This window comes from Acanthochromis polyacanthus, chromosome 16 (assembly GCF_021347895.1).
Source record: "Acanthochromis polyacanthus isolate Apoly-LR-REF ecotype Palm Island chromosome 16, KAUST_Apoly_ChrSc, whole genome shotgun sequence".
Lineage (NCBI taxonomy): Eukaryota > Metazoa > Chordata > Actinopteri > Pomacentridae > Acanthochromis > Acanthochromis polyacanthus.
In genome coordinates, this window is record NC_067128.1 from 25,611,679 (window position 1) to 25,635,678 (window position 24,000).

A 24,000-nucleotide genomic window follows, 5' to 3' on the forward strand; every position below is an offset into this window, starting at 1 on the left:
CCTGTGAAGTAAAGATCAGTGCACCATTTTCTTGTCAGAGGTCAAACTAAGTTTAAGCTTCTGTTCTCAAGAGAAAATTAACTTATAATAAGGGAATAAAATCCCATCAATTCTGAATTCTGAATCAGTTTACAGATTAAAACGATTGGTTACTGATTTTAATCAATAATTAGGAATAATTTTATCAAGGAAAAGTTCCAAATAATTGCTGGATCAAGATCATTAAAAGTTTATTTAAAAGTGTTGTATCTGTATTTTTGAGTCAGCCAGACAAAATTTTAAGAAGACATCACCTTGTTGTTTCTCACTATTTCATAGAAGTTTATGGATCAACACTTTGACACAATGTTGTTCAAGCTTTTCTATATTTTTCTTATTTATTATATACAGCTGCATCAGAAATTATGCAGACCTCAGATTCTTTTTTTCTTTTTCTTGCAAACATTATGATTTTTAGCAGTTTTACATTAAATCTCAAACACAGTGAAGTAGGAGCATACTTTTGGAAGTCTCAAAGTTCTGTGCTGAACAAAGTAACAGTTTTTTGACTCTGCTCAAATCATTGCTCTCTTTTCTGTTTATAACTAGGAAGTTAAAATTCCTCAGGGCTCTAAAATCTCCAAAAAAACTGTGTGTACCTTGTGAAACGGTCCAAGTCCAACTTTAGTGTTAGACCATTTTTAGACATGGATGTGTAACATGCTGTCTTTAACATTTTGTTGAACCCCTTTCAAACATCTTAACTTGATGGCTTCATGTACACGTTCACTTGTCTAGAAAAGCAGCCATGCAGTCTTACAAGGTCACACCTAGTAACTTGTAGTTCTGACACAACTGCATGAAGTCAGATTATTGAAAGGCAAGCAACAACTGGCAGCAAGTGGGACAGAGACAAAAGTTTTAAGATATTTGTACATCAAGCGTATTACTGTGTATTTGTCAACTACTAAAACTTATCTTACAGCTGTCTATAATACATGGGTGCTGTATAACTACATTATAGTAGTAAAGGCTGCTGCAATATTATAAAGTGTATATTCATTAGGGAAGTTATGTCAGTTATATCAACATTTACTGTAAATGAATTGCAGCTGTGTGCAGTGACATTACCATTTGTTATAAATTTATTACATTTTTATATGCTGCCTATAACTGCCAAATAGGGAACTTAAGTGTAACTAAATAATGACTCTCTACAAAAACATAAATGGAATGTGCAAATGAGGTTCTATTCTGACTACGAGAAAAAGGGTTTAAAACTGTCACTATTTAGAAAGAGGCCAAATGTAGTCATGTTTCTGAGATGTTTAACTGGTAACAAATTGTTGACCAGAGTGAACCCACACCCCAAGTCAGGAGTGGCTTTAAAGGACAATGATCACATAGTGACCAGTACACAGAGACTCCTTTAACCAGTGACTTAAAAAAAAAACACCTTAAAGTGCACTTTAATTCAAATGAAACAATGCAACAGATGACAAGAGAAAGATGAGCAAGATTTTCTAGCAGTGCAGAGCAGCAGCTTGGGAAAGGGCCCTCAGGAGACTGCTAGTCAACATGTAGTCTTCATGAACACATTTTAGTCACTATTTCATACCTGTCAGACAACACATAAAGAAAAAACGTAAATGAAAACAGCCTAATTGGGAAATGGGCTGTATTAGAATGCAGTACATATTAGCACTGAAGCACAATAGCTGACACAAGAGCACAGAAACCCACCCAGCTTTTGTTCATTGGTTCTACATCTGTATTACAGTTTCCACCACCCCTGAATGCCCCTTAGCTTTACAATCTCTACAAAATTCTGACCTGTGGGCATATGATTAAAGCTAATGGTAATGTTAGCTACACTAGCAGTGTACTGTGCTAACACTAAGGATTTTTCTTTTGTTGTACTTACATTGTCATCAAAAATAAAAGTAATGCATGGCATCTGCAGTTCCTCAGATGCTGGGAGTGTATGAAGACTTTTGTGTTCACTCTTGCAGCAGAACATTTGGTGAACTTTGCAACTGACGTGTTTTAGTCAGTAGAAACGGCTCTAGAAAACAAATAAATGTGGTAGACTATGAGGTAGCTGCTGATTCTGAATGAATCATCTAATAGCAGTGGGCAGTTAGGAGGCATGATTATGCTAAGTTTTAGAGTGACAACCTGGGTTCCTTCGTGAACTCCTGGATGAGTTGTCGCTGTGCTCTTGGGGTAATATCGCTTCTTACGCTCCTGTGTGGAACCTGAATAAAATTCATACTACTTAAGGATCAGCAGCAGTCATTGTGTTCTGACGGCTTTTAATTTCCACCTCAAAGATATATGACACACATTCTGATCAGATGGTCAACTTAAGGCACCTTCAATAAAATTCATTAAAAAATGGGTCAATCTGATGGTGACTTTCCAAAACAATGCCAAAAGGCTAAAAAAAACCAGGGCTCCTGTTGAGGTCCACAGTGCAGCTCGCTGTATCAGTGTCACATTTACACTGCTGACTCTTGTATTTTACATCTGTTCACCAAGTAAATGTATTTAATGTGACATTTTCTAAAATACATTTCTGTAGACTCATGAAGAGATCCAGATTCAAAAGGAAGTCAGCTTGTTGTGAATGACAGATTTAACATCCTGCTGTCAAAAAAGGCCAACCTCATTTTCTTGTCTAGACTGGAACCGCTGCTGTTCTGTCTACTTCTACACCTGTTCCCGGAGTGTTTGAACGTGCCCGTTAGTTTGACCGTGCGTGCTGCGTATGCACATGCGTGTGCGCGAGGCCGTACGATGTAGACTTTAGGACCCCGCGGAAACTTTCTCTCCTGTGCTGCAGCCTCTGCGGCTCGTGAGAGAGCTAGCAGGCCGGAGAGATAGAGACAGAGAGGAGCAGGAGGGGGAGCGCGAGTCAGGAGCGGAGAGAAGACCCGGTAGAGCGCGAGGAGGGAGAGAGAGAGAGAGAGAGAGAGAGAGAGAGAGAGAGAGAGAGTTGAACGAGAGGAGAGAGAGCGACGACCGTCAGGGTCCGGGTGCCTGAGGGACGGACGACACGGTAAATATAAACATTACATTTTAGCTCGTGAACGCACACCGGCACCCATTACTGCCGTTAAGTTAGCCACACTCATCTCCTAAAGTCATCGCTCGCGCGCTCCGTTGGTTCCGTTAGCAGATGATGTGCGCGTGAAGACGGAGCGGTGCGTACACAGGGCGAGTGAACTTGGGGAGTTCTTTTGTACGGTGGGATGAAAATCACGGCTACCGGACAACCATTACTTAACGAATATGTGTTAAACGTTGTCCGGTGAGTGTACACCCCCTCGGCCCCTCGCCAGGATCCCCCTGGCACCAGCAGGTAACGTTAAACCGGAGCGCACCGTCCTCTTCAGCCACCAGATGCAGACAGACACATCAGCGCGCGGAACCGTCGCCTCCGCGGAGAGCGAGCGAGAGCGGGCGCGCGCCTGTCGGGGTTAACGAGTGCATTCGGTCTGAAACGCGCTCCCGTGTGTGTTTTTTACCTGACCCAGTAAAGCTTATCGGCGTTACACACTCAGACACGTGTCTCTCACCGTCTTCCCGCCTCGCACACACCCCCGACGGGATTATACCCCGGTTCTAGGGGGCCGTCCGGTAAAGGCCGCGTGAGGTCGCTCCCAATATTAATTGTTATAAAGCTGGAGTCAGTGAAGGCAGGAGAAATGACTGCGACACAACCGGGACAGACTTTAAAACAAAAGTATTGACTTACATTCTAGAGGCGGTGAAGTAATGTGTTTGCTCATAATGTTTTCTTTACACATATTTATGTAGGCCGTGTGATCACATATATTGTGGAAAAAGATAGGATAGCACTGTATAAAATTCTCAAGGAAATTCTTAAAAGTGATCATTAAATGTCAGCTTAACTTGAATTAATAGTGTTATTTAAGTTTGAAATGACTGTTAATTATATATATAGCTATTTTATCTATTTTATTTCTTTTATTTCATTCCGACTTTGTTGTGGGGCTGCAACTATTAACTTCATTGCTTCATTGTTTATTTTTTGTCTTGACTAAACAAATAACATTGTCATCTATAAAGCATCAAAAAAATGTGTAAAACAGCCACAGTCCAAAGTGACATCTTCAAATGTCTTACCTCGAATCCAAAACCGTAAGGTATTATACTGTCACAAAAGACAAGAAGCATTTCACAAGCTGTCATCAGCAAATTTATAGACTACTGGCTTTTAATTGACTCACACAATTAACCATTACCAATAGTTGTCTGTTTGACTTATGTTGATCAAATAAAGAATGTATTGAATTTCTGTTTCATAGATGTTGTGATCACTAGTTTTTGAGTTTATTTAAGTCTGGGTGTTACTTGGTTACAGGTGCAACACTGAGGTGTTGCTATGTTCTGACTGTCAGACGTGTTTTATTTTGACAAAATATTTAGGCCAAAAATCTAACTACAGCATAGTGTTACCTAATTTTATAAATTTGTTCTTTTGTTCTCAGATAGAAACAATGATATCTGGTCTAATGTTTTATTGAAAATATGAATGTTTTTTACTTCTGGAAGTACTAATCAAGTAATAACAGACGATGTTTTTTTTTTTTAAATGTCTACCTTTATTTATAGAAGGTTATTGATAATTTTTGTTGTAGTTCAAAATGGCTGGTCAAGTGGAAATAGATGAAGACATACTTGGAGTTTATATTTCATGCTTTTATTGTGAAAACGAATCACCTACTTTGCTGTCTTGTCACTGCCTAACTCTCATTACATTGACTTACCTCTGAAGCTTTTTCTCTGCGCAACCATTCCTCCTCCCATCATTGCAGGCTTCTGCTTGGGCCTTGACTACGGTCTAATTTAAACCACTGCTGGCATGAAGACTGGAACTATTTAAATCAGCGTATATTGACTTGCTATAGGGGCGTGAGGTGTGTGTGTGTGTGTGTGTGTGTGTGTGTGTGTGTATGTGTGTGTGTGTGTGTGTGTGTGTGTGTGTGCGCGCGTGCATGTCTGTGACCTAAATACTCTGAACTTGGAGGAGTGAGTTGGCCTGCAGCCTGGAGCTCGTGCAGGGAGCCCCCGGGAGTGGTGGGGTGGATACTGTACACCCATTTCTGCTAAGTTTCCACCCTGGTCTTTCCGCTGGTAACCCTGGCCTGCTGCCTGTTGTCTTTACAGTAGGTGATGTAAGGCCCCAGCATGAGGAGTGACATACTGTACAATACATGTGAGCAAAGCCAGACACACTGGCTGCAGTCACACTGTGCTCAAATCCAGATCTGCTGGATCTGCTGAGATCCACTTTTCTCATAGGCACACACACACACACACACACACACACACACACACACACACACACACACACACACACACACACACACACTGTGTATTCCTATCCTTGTGGGGACCTACCATTGACTCCCATTCATATCTAACCCCTAACCCTTACCCTAACCCTAACCTTAACCCAGACCAAAACAATGCCTAACCCTAAATAAACGTTTTTGCACTTTTACTTTTTTCAGTAACAACAACATGGCCAAGAAAACACTGTTTCCCCTCATGGGGACCCAAATGAGGTCCCCACAAATGACATTTCTTTTGGTTTTCCTATTGTTGTGGGGACATTAGGTCCCCACAACAATAGCCACCACCTGATCACACACACACACACACGCACACACACACGCACGCACGCACGCACACTACCTTTTAGACTCACGAAAATAAAGCAACATGAACGTCACACCCAAGTCAGTACTGATCTTATTTATGTTGCTCAAAATCACAACTCAAGAGGCCACTAAAATCTTAAAACAGGACTCAGACAATGAAAGATCACTAGTGCAATTTGTGCATGAGATATATTAGGCCAAAAGTGACTGTGTTGCTGATTATTTTTTGACATATGTAGCTGTAATATAAACAGAAATCAAAAATTCAACACCTTACTGCAGGTTGCATGTGAAATCTTGTCAATATCAAGTTTTAATACTTTGGTTGTTATCAGTGCACCGTCCAGCGGAAGCTATTTATATTTTTCGTCATGCTCCCATGCATGATGAGAATAAAGTTATTCTATTCTATTCTATTCTATTCTATTCTATTCTATTCTATTCTATTAAAAGTCAGCCGTTTCCAGCAAGAATAGTCATTTACCACATCAACAATGTCTATATTGTATTTCTGATTAATTTGATGTTATCTTCATCAAAAAAAAAGCTTTTCTTTCAAAAGCAAGGACATTTCTAAGTAACCCCAAACATTTGAACGGTAATGTAGAGGTAACAGGATACTTACACAATGCAAAGAAACTGGGAGAAACCGGTCTCAATAGCGTCCCACCGCTACTATTTGCCCCAAGGCCTCCAAGCAGCTCTATCCAGCCCTCCATTGCTGCAGTACTTCTGCTTGATGGTGCATTATCAGGTGTTGCAGTCAATACGCTCCAAACTTTGAAAAATGAGTCAGCGTTTGAACATAAATGTATTTGTTTGCTTTTTTTAAAATTACTGTAGTTAAAGTGTAGCACCTAGAAAGCTGTTTATGTCAGAACTGCATGTGCTCAAATCAGTCTGAGTAGTTGTCAAATCAAGATATGAGATAGCGCTGTGACAGATGAGCAAGCAGGTGTTACTCCAGATTATGTGACTGTCAGATTCTGTGACCTAACTGGAAATCCTTTTGGGGTTCAGTAGTTTTAATGTCTGGTTTAGATTGTGGCTAAAGTAATTTTCAGGTTAAGGGAAGGTGAGGGTGACTGTGGCTCAGGTTGTAGAGCCAGTTGTCCACTAGTTGCATGGATGGTGATCCCATCTCCAAGTCCTCCTGTTCACTTGCTGATGTGTCCTTTGGCAACACAATGAACCAGCTTCACTACCACTGGTGTGTGAATCGGTGAATGAGAGACAGTAATGAAATTGTAAAGTGCATTTTCAGAACATGCAATATACTGTAAGCGAGCGCAGTACTGTATTTCAGTATAGTTCATGAGTCACAATGTAAACTAGCAGAAACAAGTATGATTAGTTGCCTTTCCACTGCAGGAAGTCTGGATAGGTGGTGAATGCTTACAGCAAGGGTGTCAAACATGTGGCCCGTGGGCCAAAACCGGCCCTCTATAGGGTCCAATCCCGGACGCGGGGCGACTTTGTAAAGTGTAAAAATTACTGGGAAGACATTAACTGTAGATTGTAAATTTGTAAAACTACAAATCTAAAATAATTTCTAGACTAATTTCTATATTGTTCATTGTTCTTTTGTTGTTTTGTGTCTCACTTTTGTAATATTTTGTCTTGTTTTTGCTGTTTTTTTATCTTTTTTGTCTGACTTTTGCTGTGTGTCTCATGTTTTGTCGTTTTGTTTCTTGTTTTTGTCATTTCGTGTTTTCTTTTTGTAATATTTTGTCCTTTTTTGTCCTTTTGATCATAAATCATTGCTCTTTTGCCATTTTTGTGTCACGTTTTTGGAATATTTTTTCTTATATTTGTTGTTTATTGTCTCTTTTTTGTCTGATGTTTGTTGTTTGTCTCATGTTTTTGTTGTTTTGTGTTTCCTTTTTGTCTCGTTTTTGTTTTTTGTCTTATTTTTGTCATTTTGTGTTTTGCTTTATTTGCTGTATTGTGTGTCGTTTTTGTCTCACTTGTGTTGTCCATTTTTTGTTGCTTTGAAACTTTTTTGTCTAATTTTGTCTCTTTTTGTGTTGTTTTGTGTCTTTTGTCATATTATATTGTCATTTTGAGTCTCAATTTCATGATATTTTGTGTTTGTTTTGTTGTTTTTTGAATTTTTTTGTCTGACTTTTGTTGTTTTGATCATGAAGTAAAATACTATATTGTTCAGTTCCACATACCTGTGACTAAATGTTGTGTTCCTTTGTAGACACTCTGTGGTCTGGAAATTGTAATGTGTAAATGATAAAATGGCGCATAATGTTGCTGAAATTGAATTATTTTTTTTCAGAAATTTTAAGTTGTTCATAATGTTTTGTGAAAAAATAATTCCTTAATTGTGAATATTTTCAGAATGTACTTTTTTGTACTAAAACAAAGCAAACATTTGGAATTGTGGTTATTTATCAGTCATTATTCTCTGATTTTACTGGTCCGGCCCACTTCAGATCAAATGGGGCTGAATGTGGTCCCTGAACTAGAATGAGTTTGACACCCCTGGCTTACAGGAACGTCATCAGTACTTTCACCCTTTGTTTTTCAATTGCAGTGTAGAGTCCGACAGCTTCAGTTTTAACTTCCAATGCCCCTAAACAACAACAATTGATAGTTACTACCCTTAACTCCAGTTCTGTGAGCACATAGGGAACAAGAAAAGCACTCAGAGAGCGCAGTACTTTGCTAAGGCTGTTCAGTCATATCATTTCTGACGACTGAAATCTTAAAAACATTTGTGGCTGTAATCACGGCACCACAGAATGTGGCCATTTAATATAGATGTACCCACAAACAAAAGGATCTTGTGCTGAGCACAGGCGTGTGTTATGTATGTGTATGTTATGTACAGATACAGAATTGCGTGAACTAAATATAATTTAATCAATTATTCCATATATCATTTCAAACGGGTAAGTCCCGATAAGTTTGCAGCGGTCGATTTTTAGGAGAATCGCAATAATGTGATCATCAGCAGGCAGTTGATGCAGTGTTCATTTGTAGTCATAGTTACAGTGATGTCATGCCGCTATCTGGCAATAATACAGAAATCTTTAACAAATCTGTGTATTTAGTCTACAAGCCGCATCACTTCCAAAATCTAATCACTTGGTCCTTGTGCCATTTCTGACCTTCCCTGAAAATTTATTCCCAGTGAAAGTTTTTGACTAATGTTGCTAACAGACAGACAAACAGACAAATGTACGCCGATCGTCACATAACTCCGCTGAGGCTCTGCCTCCTTGGCGCAGTAACTAAACAGTGGAGAATTATATGGCTGTTGCTGATAGGGATTTTAGATTGTAGAAGACTGATGCTCAATAAGGACAATGAAAGGGCACACAAATCGGTGCTTGTTGTCCCCTCTGAGTTTACCAATCGGTGTCGAAACCCTTGTAGCAGTTTGTCAGGTTGCTCAGACAGAACTACATTAAGTAATTTTTCTCAGACGAAAACGACCCTAAAAGAGTTTCTACATGGACAGTTCCTACTGTAGGAACAGGCTCAAAGGCTCAGACTGCCCTCAAATGGTCTGCAAGTTCCTGCAGTGGAAAGCGACCAATTGCAATCAGTGTTTTAATGTCTCTAGAGAAGTGGTGTATATAGATCTGACTGAGCCATAGTGCTTCCTTTGCTATCTTAAAATCTGCTCACCTTATTGGCGGTCTGTATCCCGTGTGCAAAGGATTTGTATGAGTCGCAAAACAACTTACGACTTTTTCATTTGTGTGAAAGACCTAAACCGTGAACAAATCTGTGCCTGATAGACAATTAAGGGCCACTTATTCAAGTATTTAACTGTTTTCAAGTAATTGTTGATAGATGCCCTTTTAGTGGTCTAAAGTGTCTACAATTTGTCGAAACAGCTGGAACAAACTTTGAGAACTGATTTCAAACCAAATATCCATGAAACCGTGATTTTACTGTCAAATTTGTTCTCTGTTAATGAAATATCCCTATTCTCCTTTTCGTTTGAACCCGCTCTCTAGTTTTATCATTAATAAACTCCCATTTAAAAAAATGTTAAATATGGATGATAAGATGAGAGGATGATGAAACAAGAGCCAATATGAGCTCAAGTACTTACAAGGTCACACATGGCTGACTCTCCACAGAACACCTCCATTACAGCTGCCCTCCACTCAACCATATGAGCTCAGAATGGAGACACAGTGCGCTAGAATCAGGCTAATTGTTTATCGCATGAAAAGTCAAAATCATTTGCTTGTTCCAGCTTTTCAAATGTGCTATATCACTGTAAACTGAATAACTGTGGGGTTTGGACTGTTAGTCAGACAAAATAAGGCAAATTTAACCTCAGATTTATTAATGTTATTCTACACTTTCTTCATTCTTAAATCAAAACAACTACATGTGGCTGTAGATTCTGGTAGTGTTGACATAGAGATTTTTGCTGCATGTTATCTTCCTCTTCTCATGTTTCTTTTTCTGGTATCTTCCATCCAAAGGAACAACAACATAGAAGTTAGAAAATAAATCTGAAAGAATAGTAGTAACAGTAAGTTGCAGCCCCAAACTTTTTATAATAACAAATTCACTTTGCCCAAATCTGTAATATGGTGTCATTAACAGATTTCGAACTAAAAATTAAAGTCACCCAAATCAGGAACCAAACATAGATCAGTGCCATGTTTGTGGACAAATTTCAGATTTTGGCCACATTTACCAGCTGTCTGAATGCAGCCATTTTGTCTAATAAAATAGGACAGTTTTCTCCGGTCACATCAATCATTCTGTGACAGCCATGTTGAAAGCTACCCCGATTCTAACAGATTCCTTTGAGGACACCTGCACATGTGTGTGTGGGCATGAATGTGTGTGTGTTAACCTACTACAGCTTAGAAATTGAATATATTCTGCTCTGCATGTACAGGAGTCCCATCCATCAAGTACAGTTCATAGAGACATACACACCTGTTGCACAGCCTTGACCTCAAGGGTGTGCATGTTTGTGTGTAAGTGTGAGCAAAAGGTGGCTTGAAGATGAAGTTACAAAAAAAGGGTTAGATCAATAGATGTCAGTCACATACTGAGAATGATTTCTTACTCAGACCCGACAAATCTCACTCTTACTGTACTGTCTGCTCATTTGCTTTGTTTTTGCTTTTCCCAGGAGAGGGGGAGGACTGAGTGAGCAAGTGATCATCTGACTGCCGACAGATTGAATGAAGCTGCACCTGGTGCTTCTGAGGGCCTTTCCCATGTTTTGATTTGCTCCGTTTTTCACTTTCTACACTTGGTTTCAACCAACCGCTCCCTGCCATGCCGTCCAACAGTCCTGCTGCCACCGAACCGCCCCAGACGCCAGAGAACGACACCTCCAATGATGTGGTGAGATACTATTGTTAATATAATCCACTAAAAAGAATTAGTGTCACTATGTCAGTAGGTCACACCACAAGCGCCTAAACATAACCCTGTTTGCTGATATTATCATTACAGTAACACGTATCACCAGCAATCTAATTTTAAGAACCTAGCACTACCACAATGGGAAAAAATCCAATTAAACATAAAAGTCTAGCAATAGAATAGAATATATTAGATGATTTAAAATATGTGTATGGAGTAGGGAGAGTGTCAAAATAGTGAAGTCTTCATATACACCACCCGTCAAAAGTTTGAACACACCTTCTCATTTAATTGTTTTTATTTAACTGTTTTATTTGTTGTAGATTAATACTGAAGACATCAAAACTGTAAAAGAATATATATATGGAATTTTGTTGTAAACCAAAAAATGTTAACCTTCAGTGTTAATTTACAATGTAGAAAATAATACAAATAAATAAAAAGCATTGTTTGAGAAGGTGTGTTCAAATTTTGACTGGTAGTGTATGAAATCAGTACATATAAAAGCAGAAGGTGACACATTGTTTTTCAACAAAAAGTAAAAACATAAAAGAAAGTTGGAAGAAACATAGCAGAAGGCATATCTATAAAATATATGTTTTTAAATGTGTACTAAACAAAATAGTATTAAATCAAATGGTAATGGAGTGCTTAAAATATAGTGCATAGTGTATTCATTACCATATATCATCTGAATGGATTGAGTGTATCTGTATGTCTCTAAAAATTTTAGGCTCTGAAAACACGTCCCTCTAAGGACAACAAAGACCATCTCCCCGAAACAAAAAAGAGGATTTTAACCCTCATGTTGTCCTTACCAAAAAATGTTGTTGCCTTGTCTGAAAAAAGTCCAGAAATTCAGAAAAACATTTCCCCAAATGTATAAAAATTTGCAAAATCTTCAGGAAGAAAATTCCTGAAAAGTTTCCCTCAAAAGTTTTATTTTTTAAAATAAAAAATCCCCAAATTTGACAACGAAATTCATTGGATTTTGGTTGATTTTTCTCTGAATGTTCTTTTTTTTTTTTTAACCCTTTGCGCTTCAGTGCGTAGTAGGTGTACCGCCGGCGGTACACTTACTAATTTGCATAGGAATTTCAAGAATGTCCGACGGCTGCAAACGCGATTATACAAACACTATACGCCGATGGAAAGCTTAGATTCTCATGAATCCGCCGGTATAAACCACTTTCAGATGCGATTACCACAGTGGGTGAGAAAAACACATTTGTCCGACAAAAACGAATATTCATCCATCCGTTCTCTATACACGGCTTCAACGCACACAGCGCGACTCACGTTTCCGGGTTCATTATTACACACAGAAAAAAAGATTCCATAAAAAACGGCCATAATCCAACCTTTTACATCCAGACAACACAAGCCAGTAAACTATTTTGTCCAAAACATGTCCTGAAGTCGGTATAAAATCCACGAATCGGTCGTTTTCAAGGAAATGCACCTCGCGATGTGTGTCCAATATTCCCCGTATTTTTCGTAATTTTTTTGTTTAAAAATAGAATATTAGCGATTTTTTGTACTGAAAACGGCTGGAATTGACTGCAGCTTAAAGGGTTAAAAATTGTTTATTTCCACCAAAAAAAAATTTAAAATTCCCTAAAAATTTTTTGAAAATGTGGAAGTTTTCACTGTGAAAATATATATATATACATATATATATATATTTTTGCACTTTTTTAAAACTTTAAAACGGGTCAATTTGACACGAAGGACGACAGGAGGGTTAAAACTGGAATAGATTTTTTATGATTCCATTTGGAAATTCAATAATTAATTAATCTTTTTAATAATTCAGAGTAAGGAAATAGGATTGTTAATTGGAACATCTTATTTTTGAAAAATTTGAATATTTTAATGCAAATGTATCAGTTATTTACACCCCAGTTTTAAAATGTATCAGATTATTAAGTAATTGTTACTTTCGTATGACTACACACGGTTTGCTTGTTATCATTCCAGTGGCACTCTTCAAATTCAATGAAAAGTATCAATATTTACAGCAGCTATTAAAAATAAAAGTACTTATTTTGATTACTCGTCCCTCACAGAGCTTTAAAAATTAAATCAAATTTAGGCAGGATCTAAATTTCATACAGTAAATGCATATAGAAACGAGTTATTGTATTGTGGAATTATTAAAAATATGGTAATACTTTAATTTTACAATAACTAATCCTTGTGCATGCTCTAAATATAGCTACAAGCTGTTTTGTGCATGAAATCCACAATAACTCAATCTGTTCACAATAAATTTATTTATTTACATTCACTGCAACCTCTCTGCATTTCACACACTCAGTCAACACCATGCAGGTGAAACAAATGCAGGGTTTCAAGTCTCAAACTCTTTTCTTTTTTTACACAAATGAACACACACATGCATGCACGCACACACGTACACACACACACACACACACACACACACACACACACACACACACACACACACACACACACACACACACACACACACACACACACACACACACACACACACATGAATGTACAGTCAGACAGGTGAAAAATGGCTCCTTTCATTTGTGCCCCCTGAGCCCAGGGCGGCCCTTGTAAATCTGTAAGAAGTTTGAAGTTCATTCTATAGTGCTGTTATATAAAGACCCGCTTACGTCCGCATTCACATGCTGGCAACGAGCCAAAACAAAGTTTCCCTTCTAGAGCTGTTCTTTCTAACTTCCTGAGATTTAACTCTCTCACAAAGAGGCAAGAAAAACCCACGGAGAAATCAGAGGAAGCCACAGAGTTTGAAAACAGAGAGGAAGACATGGCAAACAGATAGACACAGAATAGAAGTGTGGGAGTTTGACTGATGGCAGTTATAATCTGTTGCACATCACAGGAGCTACTATTCCAAAACTGAAGATAGACAAACGTTGTGGGCTCATATAAGGGTAAATAAGCCTTTGAGCTTGGGGAATGAGAAATATTTTCAAAACCCTTAGTTGTATGCCACCTTTTGTAAACCTGAAAAGTCCTCAAAAGAGATTTAATGATGGTAAGAAAAACTAACAAAAAACCCCTTCCCCAAAAAACAGTTCTGACAAAAGTCAGCTGTAAAGGAGATCCAAAGCTCAGGCTTGTAACCTAAATGCTTATGTACTTGTATCATGCACAATTTTCTGCTTTACTACTGTAGTAAGTAATATACAATTTAGGATTTCAACACTTCACAAACTTTAAATGAGTGCACAGACTTGTAGCATTTTTTAGAGCACTCTTTCCCCCTAATTTTAACACTGCTACAAACTACAGCAAAGTAAGAGCTCTGACAGTTTAGGCCATATTTCTTCTGAACTACCTTGCTTATCACCATTCACTAAATTTATATTTTACAAACTTCAAAGACAAAATTGTCAAAAGACATGTCTTTGGCATAGCAGGAGTATATAAAATGTGCATGGTATCATTTTCTGCCATTCCCAAAGCCTTGAGGCTGCACTATGCTTATGTTGTGTCTGACCAAATCCACCCAATATAACCAAGAAAAAATATTACTCGTTCTGAATGTGCATTGAAACCTAATTGATCTCTCTCCTAGAATAAGTAAACTCAGTAAAACAAATTGTAAAAGCAGTAATACCAAACAGTTCCAAATGGTCCCCCTTTAAAGTAATATGTAGTGTTTCACATTCAAAATACATTTGTGTGAAGACACACAGGGTTCTTATCCTTCCTGATGTTCCTGCACACTATGTGATTTGTCATTGTGTAAAAAGCGGCATGACTGAGATTAGATTGCTTGTTATGGAAAGTTACAAAACAAATGTCTTTAATTTGATGTTAGATGTTGGAGCTGGTAGACCATACAGTGACCACTTTAAATGAATTGTATGAGGCCTTAAAGTTTCCGCTTCTGAGTCTAAGTATGTATGTTACATGCTACACACTACTACAAAGATGCTCAAAAGATGTGCTAGGGGTTCTGTAAAAGAAATGCTTGGTATTCTGTTGTTTATTCCATATCCAAAACTCAAAAAGGTGTAGATATAATGATTAATAGTGGTCCAGCACAGCCACTAACCATAGTATGACAGTAATTAAGATTGTAGTGTGAATTTCTAAGTAAAATGATATGATCGCGTAAAAAGGTCATCTCATGTATTAAAATCTAAATCAGTATGCATGCTAAATGTGAATAAAATATAGCCTGGTACATATCCTATTCACACTTTATCAACCAATGATTGGGAGATTCATAGATTCAAAGTGAAACACAGAAAGATGGCAGATAAGGACAGAGATATAGGAAATGAGCACAGGAGAGAAAAGGGGAGAGAGACAGAGAGTAGGTAGTGAGGATGGGGAAGAAAGAAAGAGGACAAGCTGTCTGCTGCGATGGGATCCTCCTCTGCCTGCCTGGTTTGCAGTCTGGTTGCTTAGCAACTGCAGCGGCCTAAAATAACCTGCCGGGAGACAGAAATAGACCAAAGATATATGGACAGATTGGCTACTGTGTGTATTTGTGTGTGTTGACACATTCTTGAAGGGATTTGGTTGAGAGATTTTCTAGATAAGTTGGTTTATATTTGACTTGATTGTACTTTGGTTTGCATTCACACACTTTAACGCACAGTTGAGTGCACTTGTATTATTAAAATATGTGTGTGTGTGAGTTTACGTCGTGACACCAGCATATGGACTGCACACCAGGCAGACAGGCGCAAAGCCATTCCCTGTTCTAGCTGGTTGCTATGCTGATCGTCAGGGAAGTGACATCAGAATGTTTAGTCAGCACGGCAGCACCGTCGGAGACAGTTGCTAAGCAGTTTCTGCACCTTAGCAACCACTCCACTGTCACCGTAACACAGGGTCCAGTCGAAGAGACAGCGGAAAAGAGGAAGACATTGATGGAAAAATAAAACTGAGCTGGCGTAAGGTCATATTGATTGTAGTAGCAGAGACCATCAAGATACAGAGAACATTATAATTAAAATTACTCAGACAAAACTATGTAACAAAACTTGCTTGAGAGTTTCTCCAGTCCAGCAAACACACAATGAAAGACAAGAGGAGAGCGCAAACATGTGTCTCCCAAACAGCTAATCACAATATAACATGTAATTGTGAAAAAGAAGGTTGTAGTTGATGTAGAACAACACCAAGCAGTACTCTGCCAAGGCTGCTCAGTCACTGTATGATTTCCGATGGATAAGTCTGCAGCAGTAGTTTTGTAGGAGGATTACAATCATGTGATCGTTGGCAGACAGCTGACGTAGCGTTCACTTGCTGTGACGCTGTGCAACTATCTCGCAATGACACAGAAATTTTTAACAAATCCGTGGATCCAGACTAGAAGCCGCATCACTGCCAAAATCTAATCACTTGGTCCTTATGTCATTTCTGACCTTCCGCGAAAATTTCCTCCAAATCCATAAGTCTATTTTTGAGTAATGTTGTGCACAGAAAGACAGGCAATTGTTCGCAGATTGTCATATAACTCTGCCGCATTCCTTGGCGGAGTAGTGATGTAAGATTACAGATAACACAAGAACTGTTTTGGTGTTATTTAAATGAACAAACTTTGTTATTAAAGTTTTAATTACTCTGCCAAGGAATGCAGTGGAGTTATGTGGCAATTGGTGTACGTTTCTCTGTTTATTTATTCACAACATTTCTAAACAATGGACCAACGGATTTAAATGAACTTTTCAGGGAAGGTGAGAAATGACATAAAGACCATGTTGTTAGATTTTTGGCAGTGATATGGGTTATAGTCTGGATCCACGGATTTGTTAAAGATTTCTGTATCATTGTGAGCTAGCTGCACAGCGTCACTGTACTTTGACTACAAATGAACACTACGTCAGCTGCCTGCTGACTGTTCTCTCTGAGTGCATTTGTCATTTCGTCACAATAAGGAAAAACATAAAAAATGTTAAATTACAATACAGCACCAGTTGTAAGTGAACCAAGGATGGGTATGTTTGGTCTGTTTTTAGAGGGCACGAAAGAAAATCCAAACACATTGAACAGCATCTACACCTGACTACATACAAACCCCAAAGAAATGGTACCCCAACCTACAGAGAATGGAATGAACACTTACTTGGTTGTAATCCTGCAATTTTTCTCCTGTCTGTGTTATCTTCGACAAGCTTTGAACAAGTTGGGCAAATATCTGATTAAAAACAAATTTGTGTGCAACTACTACATTTAAAGTTGCCTGCTTCACTTCAGCAGTACAACAGTATGATGGTTCTCTCTGGTATCTGTGACAATTATTTCATTTCTGCCTGAGGCAGCGATTCGCATAGAGTGCTTGAACTTGAATTAAAAAGTTCTTCATGAAAGTCACGGCACCAAGAAAACTCTTAAAGTAACAGGCCTGATCTCTTACATGATGAATCTATATTGAAGTTGTGACTGTTCACTAAAGATACAACATGCAACTGTCTATTTTATTTGGCTTTTTCACATGTCTTTTTGGGTCCACACCAAGGCTTACCAAGACCTGGCTTCTTACCAAGTCAAACTTGCTTGATGTAAAAATAGAGTGTGGACCTGACTTGAGTTTGGTTGGACCCTCAGATTATTGTGGAGGGTGTTCCATCTACTTGGATATTACTACTGTGTTGGAGACACCAGTTTTACAGTACTGGGGTCTAATCTGATTGTAAGTGACTAGATAATTGCTACATTGCAATGGAGGCATAGTTGTGACAAATTCTTTGTTTTGCAAGTCTTAACCCCTTTAGCCTTTGGTTGCCTTTGACATTTCCACCTCATAAAACACCCAAATCCATTAGTAACAGCTCTTATTACTGAACTGTAAAACTCTGTGATCAATGAATAAGGAACAGTTGGGAGAAAAACAGTCACCCTCTTTGTCCCCATCAGCAGATCAGCATGAGATAAAAATGAAAATTCTATAATAGAGAGTTAGTAATAGCGTTTGGACAATGTCAGTGAACACTGATGTTATTAAACCTCCTGAAAAATTTGCAGCTCTTACCAGCTCAAAAACCTTGTCAAAATGCTGTTGGTTTGTATGGTAAATTTACATAAACAATTATTTATAATTTATGCATCTTACTGACTGTGTTAAGAGCATCGAGTATCATCCAGATGTGACTGATCCACATTATTGATGTATAGTCTCTTCATAGTTACACTGATTTATGGCCAACAGCTTATCAAATTTTAGTGCCTCGCTGCCCCTAATGGTGACTTATTCATTTCTATGCTAGGACTCATTCCGGAAATATCAGAAATAGCATCTGCAGAGAAAAATGCATTCATAGTTCCTTTTTATTTAAAGAAACTTTATAATATTCAAAAGTAAATGAATCAAGTGTACACTATGTTATTCCTGTCACAGCTACATTTATTTGAAGCTTCAAAGCTGAATGTTTTGCATGTTGCCATCCATTTTTTGTATCAAAAATATGCCACACTTTCCCTTCAGAACACAGTATGATCAGCTGCTGTTAGACTAATTTAGAGTGTCTGTGTTGTCAGAAGAACTGGTTTTCTTTATTGAAGTTGAAACTAAAGATTTCAGTTTTGTAACTCAAGTCAGACTCGAGTACATTACTGGGCAAGAAACAGTTGTTCACCAATGAGCTGCCAACAACTTTGACATAAGGGAACTGTAGATGCATTGTTTGGCATAAAATAACAGATTAAATATCAGAGAAAGTAATGTAGGCAAATATAATTTCAGCTCATCATCTCAGAAGGTAGTCTGGTGTATTTTAGCATCCACCACACTCACTACCAAGTTGATACACAGGTGCAGCAAGCTATTTTTATTCTATATATCATTGTAAAATTACACCACTGCTCATGTACAGTTCTGCTGTGCCACCACACAATTTGGTCTCTGCTGTGACCAAAGCAGAAGAAACCTAAAGAACTACAGGAATATGTTCATTTAGAGCCTCTTGAAAGGCTTCAGTACAAGCTGGTGTAGAAGACATTATGTTTTCAAGGTTTCCACGGTTTTATGAAATACATAACTTATAGTATTTTTTTTATCCCACAGGGTCATTGTGCTCTGTGCATTTAGATCATTTGTGAGCAGGTCTCATAGGATAACACGCATTCTGTTAGCTTTACTAAACACAGTTGGATTTCATGTCTGCGAACATATAATTTACTGGTTTTCTCTTTCATATTTCTGCCATTTATAGCATGAGAATGGCTTTGTTCAATCAAAACTTGGCTGTGTTTTGAAATGTTTGTTTTAAGCAGCTTGCTCTTCAATTTCCCATTTTCTTCTCCAGAGAAAGATCATTAAAGGTGTGAAAATTGGCTCTCATAAATGACAGATAACCTGCCTATTAATGCTTCTCTTAAACCGTGTGCTTTGCTTTATACATTTTATCCTGTTTTTCACTTGCTACCTCAGACTGTGTCTTAACTATAATGCCTTGAATTGTTGCTGCTTTAATGTGGTCTCACTGCTGACATCAATTATAACTTCATACAGTTATCGCTCAGTGTTTGATGTGGCCTCCCTGTAATTTCCCAGAGTGAAGACGGAGCAGACCAGGACAGTCCAGAGGAGGGGACGCCAGCAAGCCCCCGCAACAAGCGCAGAGTGGGTCGTCCTGGCAGGAAACGCAAACAGCTGCTTCCTGTGAGTACTGTAATTAAAGCCTGTCATCGGCTTCATCATCTTATGCTTTAAATTATTGCAAAGTGAATGACTTCTTTTATAGACCAAAACAAAAATGGTATGCACTGTCAGGACTGACTTTAAAAATGCATTCCATCACAATCAATAAGTATCACAATAGTGAAGTAATGTAACTTGATTACCTTACATTACTTTTGGATTTCATTGAAATTAAAGCATGAAAAAAGAAATATCATTGAGATGGCTTTTAGTTAAGTTTATCCTGTGTGCATTGTGTGCACATGTGCATGGAAAATTTGCCAACTTTCATTGAGCATCCCATCAGAGTGAGATTCTGAGTCTGCCCATCTTTATGTTTAGGTTTGTGTACTGTATACTTATTTAAATTAATTCCTCATGGTAATTTATTTTAATTGTAATTTGGGTGAACCGACGCTTTTAGTAGGTCAGCAAAAGGGATGCTGTTCTGTACTTGAAGAGTTCACCCACAAAGCTGTAATACAATACTACAATAATAACTACAACAGTAATAGCTCAAATAAGTATTTATTAATAATTAACTACTAATAATCTGCTGACTGTGCTGCTGAAAACTTTTCAGTAGTTTATGTATTATTTTCCCATTCATGCGTAGTCATAATTTGTCTAACTAAAGCAACTTGTGATGCCACAAAATGTATTTTTTCAGTTTATTTAGCAACCTGTTGCTAGTTTGATAGTTGGTTTAATGATTAGGTCACGTTCTATGTGGGAAGCACACATTCACACAATAATGTCTCTACTACAGATATCCTGCTCTGTGACTGTGAAACTAAAATGTCTCTGTAATTTAACACTTAACATGACAGAAAAATATTTTTGACTGAAGATAATAGATGGATCAGACTTTTGCAGAAAAATATAGCTGCTGTGATAGAGCTCAGGCTTCAACCTGAAAATTGCGGCTTTGTAATGATTACACTGCAGCTGATAAACTGTGAGTCTATGTGTGACAGCTCACCTGTCTGAGATAAAAGTACACAGCATCATTTACCGTTAGATCCTAATCAATTCTGTCATCATGTCAGGGATAGTTTATACTTAGAAGAAATAGAAGAAATTAATAACATTACTGCTGCTGTGCCATGAATAAATGCACTCAGGTCTCTCTCTTTGGAGATTCTCATATGGATCCTGCTGTTGTCTGACGCTACAGCTACTGTATTGAATGGCTTTCAGTGGAAAGACACCTACAAACTGCTGGAAGCAACAAACTTAATGTCAGTTCCTGTTAATGTTTTGCTGAAACCTGCCTTCATTCCATTACTGGAGAGTCTTCTTAATTGTTACAAACTATCTCCATCATAGTGAAAAAGTTTTTTTTAATCAACATTTCAATCTTTAATAGATGTGAAATTATACAGTAAATTCACTCACAATGAAGAGTTTTGTGTGTACACCTCTGACAACTAAAGGCACAAAAACTGTGTCCTCTGAGCTCTCTGTGATGTTTATAGACCATGGTTGTTTGTTTGGTCAAGTAGAGACTGAAAAGTGGATGTCTCATGTCAAAAGCATGAGTGTAGGCAACCCTGACATGGTAGTATATCATCCTTTGCCTCTTTTAAAATGCGTTTTAAAATTGAAATTCTGCTAAGTATCCCCATTATTACACAATGTTTTGGTAATCTGATTATGTTGACTTGCCTTGTAACTTTATTTGTTTACTAATTATGTAACCAAAGTCTATGTATTCAATTACTCTGCCTGTGCACTGTTTCCATTCACCTTGCTTTGCTTTTATGGATTTACACCTGCTCATAATACAGAAGAACACACGAATCTGGAGGCACACTTACTACATTAAGTGTCATACTTGATTGTATTTGACAGATAATGTGATGGAACACTTGCCTCTTCACAGTAGTTTTTGTGGGTTGCTGTTCTTCTGCTTTTGTATACTTTATAGAGACATTTGTCTTTACCGACAGTGTGTCTAAGAATGGGGATTTCCCCTGCGAATTGACAGTAGCAATAGCAGTAAATGCCTACACTCTCCTCCACATTCATACCCTCATCACTTTCATTAGTCAGCTTGGCTCCAGCCTCCACATTTTACACATACCACTTAAAGTCATGGTGAAACAAAAGTTAGATCATCCCTTGCATCAGTCATTTGATGAATTTCCATGTGAAACAGAATATGTGGCTTCAGGTCTCAGAGGACTGCTCAGAAGTGGGCATGAGTTAGTGATTCACAGAGCCATGCTAAGATGTAGAGAAGAGGCGGAGTAAAACATTAACAACAAGAAAAGCACTCAGAGAGCGTGGTATTCCACCAAGTCTGTTCAGTCATTGTACGATTTTCGACACATGAAATCGTTAATAACATTTGTGGTCTGCAGTGATCGATTTGTAGTAGGGTCGCAGTCATATGATTGTTAGCAGGCAGCTGACGTAGTGTTTACTTTCAGTCATAGTTACAGTGACACTGTGCCACAATGATACAGAAGTCTTTCACAAATCTTTGTATTCAGTCTATAAGCCGCATCACTTCCAAAATCTAATCACTTGGTCCTTGTGCCATTTCTGACCTTCCCTGAAAATTTTTTCAGATGAAGTTTTTGACTAATGTTGCTAACAGACAGACAAACAGACAAATGTACGCCGATCGTCACATAACTCTGCTGAAGCTCTGCCTCCTTGGCGCAGTAACTAAAAAATGGAGAATTATATGGCTGTTGCTGATAGGGATTTTAGATTGTAGAAGACTGATGCTCAATAAGGACAATGAAAGGGCACACAAATCGGTGCTTGTTGTCCCCTCTGAGTTTACCAATCGGTGTCGAAACCCTTGTAGCAGTTTGTCAGGTTGCTCAGACAGAACTACATTAAGTAATTTTTCTCAGACGAAAACGACCCTAAAAGAGTTTCTACATGGACAGTTCCTACTGTAGGAACAGGCTCAAAGGCTCAGACTGCCCTCAAATGGTCTGCAAGTTCCTGCAGTGGAAAGCGACCAATTGCAATCAATGTTTTAATGTCTCTAGAGAAGTGGTGTATATAGATCTGACTGAGCCATAGTGCTTCATTTGCTATCTTAAAATCTGCTCACCTTATTGGCGGTCTGTATCCCGTGTGCAAAGGATTTGTATGAGTTGCAAAACAACTTACGACTTTTTCATTTGTGTGAAAGACCTAAACCGTGAACAAATCTGTGCCTGATAGACAATTAAGGGCCACTTATTCAAGTATTTAACTGTTTTCAAGTAACTGTTGGTAGATGCTCTTTTAGTGGTCTAAAGTGTCTACAATTTGTCGAAACAGCTGGAACAAACTTTGAGAACTGATTTCAAAAACCATTTATTCATGATTTTACTGTCAAATTTGTTCTCTGTTAACGAAATATCCCTATTCTCCTTTTCGTTTGAACCCGCTCTCTAGTTTTATCATTAATAAACTCACATTTAAAAAAAATGTTAATGAGGATGATAAGATGAGAGGATAATGAAACGATTTCATCCAAATCCATTAGCCTGTTGTTGCGTAATGTTGCTAACAGACAGACAGACAAACAGACAGACAAAGCAATGCCGATCACCCTGTAAGTCCACTGCTATGTGGACTTACAGGTGCTATGCCCCAGTGCTATGCTCTGGGGGTGCTTTGCTGGTGACACTGTTCGGGATTTATTCAAAACTGAATGCACACTGAACCCGCATGGCTACTACAGCTTCCTGCAGCGCCATGCCATCCCATCTGATTTGGTCTTTCTGGGACCATCATTTTGTTTAACAATGAGACAAAGACCCCAAACACACCTTCAGGTTGTGTAAGGGCCATTTGACCAAGAAGGAGAGTGATGGAGTGCTGCGTCAGATGACCTGGCCTCCACAATCACCCAACCTAAACCCAAGTGAAAAGGTTTTAGATGAATTGAACCACAGAGGGAAGGAAAAGCAGTCAACAAGTGCTCAGCATGTCTGGGAAGTCTTTCAAGACTGTTGGAAAACCCTTTGAGGTGACTACCTCATGAAGCTTGCCGGGAGAATGCAGAAGGTGCGCAAAGCTGTCGTCAAACCAAAATGAGGCCACTTTGAAATATCTACAATATAAAGCATATTCTGATTTAACACTTTTTGTTTACAACGTTCTTACTCTGCCAAGGGGACAGAGCATTGATGGAGCTTTGTGACGATCGGCATTGCTTTGTCTGTCTGTTAGCAACATTACTCAAAAATGGACCTAACGAATTTGGATAAAATTGTCAGGGAAGGTCAGAAATGACACAAGAACCAAGCGATTCGATTTTGGCAGTGACGCCACTTACAGTCTGGATCCACGGATTTGTTAAAGATTTCTGTA

The 24,000-nt window shown here is 38.3% G+C and overlaps 1 protein-coding gene across 6 annotated transcripts in view; it reads left to right on the forward strand.

Annotated features, from left to right (window-relative positions):
- The first annotated feature begins 2,844 nt into the window (after nucleotides 1-2,844).
- Nucleotides 2,845-24,000, forward strand: part of LOC110955028 (DNA (cytosine-5)-methyltransferase 3A-like) — a 76,683-nt gene continuing 55,527 nt past the window's right edge. For 2 of the 6 annotated variants that reach the window (XM_022199836.2, XM_022199839.2), the window contains exons 1-3: nucleotides 2,845-3,040; nucleotides 10,798-11,015; nucleotides 19,549-19,656. In XM_022199836.2, coding sequence (XP_022055528.1) covers nucleotides 10,947-11,015; nucleotides 19,549-19,656 — 177 coding nt within the window. In that variant the 5' untranslated portion in view covers nucleotides 2,845-3,040; nucleotides 10,798-10,946. Of the gene's footprint in view, nucleotides 3,041-3,146; nucleotides 3,344-10,797; nucleotides 11,016-19,548; nucleotides 19,657-24,000 lie in introns of those variants that run through there. The other 4 variants (XM_022199838.2, XM_022199840.2, XM_051960906.1 and 1 more) reach the window with 3 other exon arrangements.